An 8,447-nucleotide genomic window follows, 5' to 3' on the forward strand; every position below is an offset into this window, starting at 1 on the left:
ACTATAGTAAACTTTTACAGCTCTCATTCGTAGCTATCCTGTGTTACTGCTTCCACAAGTTTCCGTTACTTTATTCTGATCTCTCGTCTAGTATGAGCTCTATCACTTACTTCCTCAAGTGCTCAACCACAACTTAGCTTGACTGGCATTCACTAAATTTCTATCTATGATAGCCAAAACCACATACCAACTTAATCGTACTTTTAGTACGTTGTTACTAATCTTTCGCTTACCAATTCCCAAACTGTCGGATCTAACGGTATCCCCCGTTGTTGTAGTGAACACATGACCTTGTTGTTGGCTCTTGGTAGTATTCCGGTTGACCTTCTTAGGACGTTTCTAGGACACATGTCCAACTCCTCTACAACCATGGCAAAGTCCCAATCTACCTCGACACGGAGTTCTCGAATGATGGCTTTAACATCGCCCACCAGTCATTCCATTCTGAGGTTGCTTTCCGTTAAAGGCCTACCTAATCATTTATGCTCACCAAACCTTCTATTAAGATAACTTAGGGTTATCTAGAACAGATCATAATTGTTCATTCGACCATGTATTATGAGTGAATACCAGCCTTCAGCATTATCTAAAGTGGTAAAGGATTAAGTTATCAGTTTTCTTATTACCTCAGGTACGAGAATCGGACCTGGCAGTCTCCCGATCCTTCCTGTGTGGGCAATCTCTGACCAAATGTCCTAGCTTTCCGCAATTGTAACACAAACCCGAACCATAACGACACGGTCTATTTGGATGATGACCTCCACATCTCTGACAGCTCAAAACATCCGAAGCAGCCACTATTTGTTTTTCCCTTCCTTTTCCTTGGGAATTTTTATTCGTCGCAAGGTCATTTCGCCTTTGGGGAAAACGTTGTGGGTATCCTCTTCTCTTAAACTCTTGACCCCTTGTTGGGCACTCTTGATTGTGCTCCTTGCGGTGGAACTCCCGATGGTCATTCTTCGCCTCAACAGCCTTCCTCACACATTCTTCAGCAATACGGCTCTTATTCACAAGTTCGGAGAAGACCCTAATCTCCATCGGTCCAACGGAGCTCAAGATTTCACTTCGAAGTCCTCCCTCATACTTAATACACTTCCATTCCTCGAAGTCTACCCGGGTTCCTTGACACATGCGAGAAAACCTGAATAACTCCTCAAATTTATCCGTATACTCAGATACGGACATTGTACCCTGCTTCAGTTGCAGTAATTCAAGTTCCTTGGCCGTCCTAGCAGAATTCGGGAAGTACTTCTTATAAAATTCCACTTGGAAGGCACCCCAGGTGATAGGATCATTCCCCTGCTGCAGGAGACGTCGAGCCCCTTGCCACCAATGCGATGCTTCCTCCGTGAGCAGATAGGTAGCAAATTCAACACACTGCTCTTCAGGCACCAACTGCGCTTGCAGTGCTCGCTCCATGGCCTGAAACCAAGTGTCAGCTTCAGTCGGATTAGTGGTTCCCTTGAACTTAGGTGGATTAACTTTTAAGAAAGTTGCCAGTGTCATCGGGCCTTGAGTTCCTCTTCCACCATTGCCATTATTGTTTATCTGTTGCCCAAGAGCCTCCGCAGTGGCTTGCATAGCAGCAGCCATATTCTCCAATGCCGCCATAAAGTTTACCGGGTTATTCGGGTTGACTTCCGGTTCCTGCGTGCTAGTACGATCTCTCTCACATCCCCGACTGGGTCCACGAGGCGCCATCTGGTTCCTATACACACCAAACAATCGATATCAAGTTGATCAGTCTCAATATCGGAAGTATAGTGCTTCAAAGTACCAAAGGTACACTCATGAACTTCATGCTAGATGTATCAGTTAGATACCCTAACTAGCACAGGCACAGACTCAGAGTATGCATTGAAGCATAAGCAGTTCCATCCCTCAGGCTCACGAGGACGAACTGCTCTGATACCATAATGTAACACCATAATATTCAAATCCTTATGCTCGAGTCATAAGTCAATGATATTACGGTGGTACGACTCTCAGGTGGATTTTTAATATATAAATGTAGTTAATTTCGAAAGGAGTATTAATCGAGAAGCCTGAAAAGAGTAGAAATAAAATCGCGAAGACGTATCACTCACGTTTCGACAACGAAAAGTTAAATTGTGAAGCCGAAAGCGATAAACGGACAAGGCATAAAGGAGATTAAGAGATAGATAACGGATAGATATATATAACATAAGTAATAGCCACTAGTCGCGACCCGCGAAGTTTAGGCCGGCTAGGGTACAGAATGAAAGTAGTTGACAACAGTACATCCTAATCTCTCCCAAAGGAAACATAAGAGCCTCTATAGGCAAGTTCCAAAAGAGTTCAACACATAATATAATCCTTTCAAAACAAAGGTGGAGAGATTCTAAGCAAAACACAAAGTAGAGAAAATAAATATCTTCGCCGTCTCTCAGACGAACCGCAGCTCACTTCTGAGCACCTGAACCTGTATCTGAAAAACAAGAGATATATACGGAATGAGAACCCCGGGCCCATGGGTTCCCAGTACGGTAAAAGTGCCAAATAAATACAATGCACTGCAATAAAAACTCACTAAGCATCCTAAACTCCTTTTCACCAAGTATCCAGCCTAGATTCTCACTAATCCATAAATAGGCATCTGTCGTAAGGGGATACTAAATCTAGTTCATGTTACACATGTTTCCCAATTCGCTGATTCTTTCACGAATCAGACTCAGAATCATAAGCAAAACCATCATCAGTTGTTCTGCCTCAGCAACTCTATATCAATACATCATACCCTCGCCTGGAGCTAGTGGAATCACATCACTGCGTCTACCCAGGGAGCTCAAATGATCTCATTCGAAAATCATCATCATTATGCAATCGCATTATCAATTCATCTCATCAAGAACAGCCCCCATCATCCACCAACACCATCATGAGGGATTTCTCAGTTGTACAAACACAAGCAATACAGACAAGTAATACACAAATAAGGTACAAGTAGAACAAGTAGCATGTAATCAGGTAACATAGCATATATGATATAGAAATCCAAAACAAATAGGCAAACCCAAACAATTCAAACATATGCAAATGATGAATGCCTGCCCTATGGCTGATGATATCATCTGTCGGTTATCAAGCCAACCCGACGTGTCCGGTAGCTAACCCGGGTACAGTCTCTCGGTTGCGTATTAATATCATTAGAGGGAATATGTGCCCTGTCACCATTAGAGGGTATCTGCGCCCTGTCGCCATTAGAGGGTATCTGCGCCCTGTCGCCATTAGAGGGTATCTGCGCCCTGTCGCCATTAGAGGGTATCGGTGCCCTGTCACCCTTACAACCAGAGAGAAAACACAAGCATTGACCCGGAGCAAGCGGGACGAACCACAACCCTTGCTACTACCCAGGTATCTGAGTTACATTCATTCAAAACTCCATAATTAACTCATTTATCATAAACATCATTTTTCGTCTCACACCCGGAGCAAGTGGACTAGCCACTGCTACTACACAGGGAAACTCGTAACTCAGATAGTGGAAGTGCAAATCACAGTTACCAATAATTCAGCATAAACATGCATGAATTCTCATCCATGGATCAACATCCATATCAGCCATCCGGCTCACGGTTAAATCCATAACCAGCCAATATTCATAGCATACACAGCTATTCCGGCTCACGGTTCAATCCAGAACCAGCCAATAATCATAGCATACACAGCTATTCCGGCTCACGGTTCAATCCAGAACTAGCCAATTCATAAACAATTACGGCCCTTCGGCCAATGGCATAACAAGCACTTCCACCACCATCCTCCACATCTCACATAATCCTCAATGGTCCTCATTGATTATTCATTTTCCCCTTGCTTCACTCGCAAGTTACCTCATTCACTAGCCCTTTTCTAATAGCTAGGCATATCATAAAGATTTAAGATATAAGTGGTGAGATCGGAGGCTTAGAAGTATGAGATTTGGCTTTTAAAACACAAATATCAACTTTGGCATGAAAACAATGCCACGCGTACGCGTACTCCACGCGCACGCGTGGATGTCCTTAAAAACTCATCGACGCGCAAGCGTCATGCACGCTAACGCGTGGATTAAAATTTGCCAAATCGACGCGCACGCATCAACCACGCGTACGCGTGGATACTCTCGTGCCCCAGGCACAAAGCTGGCACAGTTCTGGCACAACTCTCTGGAAAATGGCTGGGCATTGGGTGCAGCACTATCGGCGCGCCCGCGCACATCACGCGCACGCGTGGATGGCGTTTTCTGAAAGATCGGCGCGTACGCGCCAAGTGCGCCCACGCGCAAGGGGTTATTCTGCTAAAATTTTACTAAGTTAAAAACTGCAGAATTCACAGCTTCAACCCCCAATCTTCCGACGGACATAACTTCCTCATTTTAAATCGTTTTCACCCGTTCTTCGAACGGCATGGACATCCCGGATCCAATTTCATTTCTAAACAGATTTGGCACAAAACAAAGATCCGTAGTCCAAGTTATGTCCCGTCAAAGTATGCCCAAAAACCATGTTTTTCATATAAACCACAAAGTGCCATTTTCAAAACAAACCATTTTCAACTCTTTTCAAAATCAATCAAAACATGCCATTTTCATCCCTTTTCTTTGAAATCAATCAAAATACATCAATTTCAACATCAAGCCTCCTCAACTCACACATTGACACTTTACCACAATATACAAAATCACTATCCCATCATTTTAACCCACTTCACCCAAGTGGCTCAAACTCAAACATATTGACATATCATATACTCTTTCACATGCCAATTCTCAACAATACTATTTCCAATCAACCATCATTATACATAACCAATATCATACTCACTATCACGTGGGTTCACCCCCAAATCAACCTTAATCATTTCTCAAGCATATATCACAACATACATATCTCTCACGCATTATCATACCATCAAGGCATCAATAATCATACTCACATATATGACCACATAATATCTCAACCAAAATCAAACATACCTCATCTATACTATTTCACCCAAAATTTACCAATTTCCACACTTCAACTCCTCAAACCTCATTATTCAATAACCAACCCAATCATCCATATATTCATTATATGAAATTCATCCAATCACTTGTGTCATCATACAATGCACACATCAACTTACCTTTCTTACCTCTTTCCGGCCTCCGGCCCAAAATATACGGCCTCCGGCCCAATTTCACAATTTAAATGCATAAACCACAATTTAATACTCGTTACCCAATACATCAAATTTTCAATACACCAAGCACACAAGGCCACACAATTCTCAACCCAATCATCAATTCACATTACATACCAACTATGCATATTAGCATCAACCATTTACACAATCCAAACTTAATCCTAGGGGCATCTAGCCTAGGAATTCTCATCACACCACACGGTATTTAAATGAAACTTAAACCGTACCTCTTGTAGCCAAATCAATTGAGCCTCTTCTATGGAAGTCTCCACCAACCCTTAGCTCCAAGCCTCACCAAAGCTCCACAAGCAACACCAATCTCCCAATTGTGCACCAAAACCATCAAATGCACTAACATAACCAATATTACATACATACATCAACCTAGGGCTCATAAAAATGACAAATCACAAGGGTTTAAGCACTTCTTACCTCAGCCCATATGAAGTAGGGATATAACCCACTTAGAATCCATGTTGGAGTATCCCTAAACACCCAAAATCACAAGATTTCAACACTAACTTCCCAAAAACGTGTAACAGTGGGGAAATTCGAAAACTGGGCAGAGATGAATGGAATACTCACCACAAAACTTAGATAGAAATGTAGAGGATGAGAAGAGCGACGCGTGGCCGCAAACGGCTCGTCAATCGGAGCTCCGTAGCTCAAGTTATGGTGGTTTGAAGATCAAAGAGAGTTAGGTTTCCTCTCTTCTCTTCCCTCCTCTCAATTTCAGCGCCCCAACCCTCTTTTAGGGTAAAAATGAGCTGAAATGCTCATAACTAATGTTTATATATGTTGGGTCTTGGACCCACTTAGGCCCAGTTCACTTATTTTTGTCCGTTGGCCCAATTTTGAACCAAAACCTTTAACATTAGCGCTTTAAATCACACTTCAAATATTTCTACCTCCCCCAATCATAATTCCTCATTTCTTAATCTTATTTACTCATAATCAACTTTCTCAGCTGCAGCACCAGACAGGTCTCAGCCGGTACTGCCGGTCAAAATTCCACTGCGCGCTTTTACGCAGAAAACTATGTCTTCCGACTCGGAAAAATTCACTGAATCCAAATATCATATTGAAATCATCAAATTCCAATTGCCAAATCTTCCAACCATATTCGCTCCTACTTAACTCATTATTTAATTAATTTCGGTTAGACCGGGTATTACATCTGGACACCGTTTCAGCCACGTCAGCCAGTTCCATTTGGTGTATGAGAGGCAAATAGACGGAAAAACTAAATTGTATTATATTTGTTAAAATAATTTTTTTTTGTATTTAAATTTTGTCAGAAATGTATTTGTCAAAAATTTAAAATGTCAAGTACCTGTGTGTCTTTTTCTCAAATATATATTCATACTTTACTAATGCCTTTAAAATTCGCCAAGTCATTTCCAGTGAGCTACTGTCCAGAGAGTGAACTAAAACAAACCCTAATCCTAAATTCACTTTTTTCCTCCTGAATTTCGGAGTTTCCATGGTGAAGCAGAAGCAAGTCGCTCCTGAAGACTCTGACGACGAATGGCAGATTTCCAGGCCTCATCCCGAACAAGAAGATAGCAGCGAGGAAGAAGAAGCAACAACTTCATCTGACGAGGACGAAGACACAGACGAAGGCAAAGATGAACGTGAGAAACACGTGCTGGTTCCTAGGAAGCCTCAACCGCAAAAGGTTTCCAAACCCTCGTCATCTTCTTCTAAACCCTCTCCAAAGTTGAAGTCTTAACCTTCGGCTTCTGTCAGTCAAACCAAATCCGGGTCAAAGCGCGCAGCCGAAAACATTATCGACCACTCGAACCAACCAAAACGTGGGAAAAAGGCACATGAGGATCACGCCGTCGGCTCCGTTGAAGAGGATCCGCATAAATCACTTGACGAGTTCAAATCCCTATTTCAGAGGGTTTTTAGTGAGGAAGATGAGATAGGTATCTTGAAAGGCCTGTCTAAGTTCATCGAGAAAACAGGGAAGGAACCCTATAAATGCGTTGATGAATTTTACGATTTTATGAAGGGGTCAAATTTGATTCGGGCAAATGTATCATGCATGCAATTGAAGGATAAGATCCGCCGGCTGAAGAAGAAGTTTGAGAACAACCTAGAAAAAGAGAAGAACGGCAAGGGGACAACCTTAAAGCAGCACGAGTTGGAAGCACTTCAGTTGGGAAAGAATGTTTGGGGCCACGATGGTCGTGGCGGTGAAGCAGTGCGCAAAAAGGATACAGTTAATAATGAAAAGGCTGCGAAGATTACTCCCAAGAAGGATTCAAATGGAAAAGCTGAAGCAAAGTCCAAACTAAATTTTGAACCTTTGGATTCAAATGAAGGTAGAAGGATGAGTGAATTTTCTGTGACTAGTATAGCTTTGACTTCAATGTTGAGGTACGATGGGACTTTTGGTAAGCCTTTCGATGAAGATTATATTAGAAAGGGAATAGAGTTACTTGGAGTCTCAAAGAGGGAAGACATCGAGGCTAGGTGGAGGAAGTTCAAAGACGCTGAAAATAAATTGTATGCAGAGATATCTGAATTCTATGCCGAACAGGCTAAGTTGATATATCAAGCAAATAGCTCGTCGTCCTCCTAGGTATATATCTTGGTTGCTTTTTGGTTTTTTTTTGGATTCTGGCATTTTGATTTTATTTTGACATGTTTAGGTTCATGGCATTTTAGTATTGTATGATATATATTTATCTTCATTGATTCAAGAATTTTATGTTTGGGAGTTGGAGGAAAGGGAAGCAAAATGGAGATTTTAGTTCACTTGTTCACCAAAATCCAACTCACAAAAAAATCAATTTGACAGACTTTAAATTTTGATTTTCCTGCAGCTTAGTTTCAGTTTGTCTAAGTTTTACTGTTATTGTTAGTTTGGCTTTTTCTTATTCTGTCATAGTAAGATTATGAGCGATTTTAGCACAAGTCTGTATATCGCTATAACTTTTTAAGTTTCAAGTATTTGGTGTACTTCTATGGCAGATGATTAACTTCAAGAAGAAACATAACTCACCTATGAGAATTATAGAACAAAACAATAAAAAGGAATACTATGCTAAGTCAAACTATTGTCTGTGAGTTATGTTTTTCTTGAAGTTAAAAGCAAACAATTTTTAATAATCCTATTGGTTGAAAATAATTAAATGGATGGATTATTTTTTATCCGAAGAATATTTGTTTCACCTTTTCTACTTTCTATGTTATTTTTCAGATAGCTAAGGATGATACATTATCTAAAACAGGACGAAGTGTATCGA

At 41.2% G+C, this 8,447-nt stretch overlaps 2 protein-coding genes across 2 annotated transcripts; one reads left to right on the top strand and one right to left on the bottom strand.

Moving 5' to 3' along the window:
- Positions 1-627: 627 nt before the first annotated feature.
- Positions 628-1,185, bottom strand: LOC130962876 (uncharacterized). The gene is made up of 2 exons (XM_057889035.1): positions 1,114-1,185; positions 628-972 (listed from the first exon to the last, which is right to left on the bottom strand). Exons 1-2 carry the CDS (start codon positions 1,183-1,185, stop codon positions 628-630), a joined length of 417 nt encoding a protein of 138 aa, XP_057745018.1.
- A 5,488-nt stretch (positions 1,186-6,673) lies between these two features.
- LOC130962877 (probable transcription factor At1g11510) lies at positions 6,674-7,631 on the top strand. The gene is made up of 3 exons (XM_057889036.1): positions 6,674-6,868; positions 6,962-7,520; positions 7,621-7,631. The coding sequence occupies exons 1-3, from the start codon at positions 6,674-6,676 to the stop codon at positions 7,629-7,631; spliced, it is 765 nt and encodes a 254-aa protein (XP_057745019.1).
- The last annotated feature ends 816 nt before the right edge of the window (positions 7,632-8,447 follow it).

The sequence above is a fragment of the Arachis stenosperma genome, chromosome 2 (genome assembly GCF_014773155.1).
Source record: "Arachis stenosperma cultivar V10309 chromosome 2, arast.V10309.gnm1.PFL2, whole genome shotgun sequence".
In the NCBI taxonomy this organism is placed as follows: domain Eukaryota; kingdom Viridiplantae; phylum Streptophyta; class Magnoliopsida; order Fabales; family Fabaceae; genus Arachis; species Arachis stenosperma.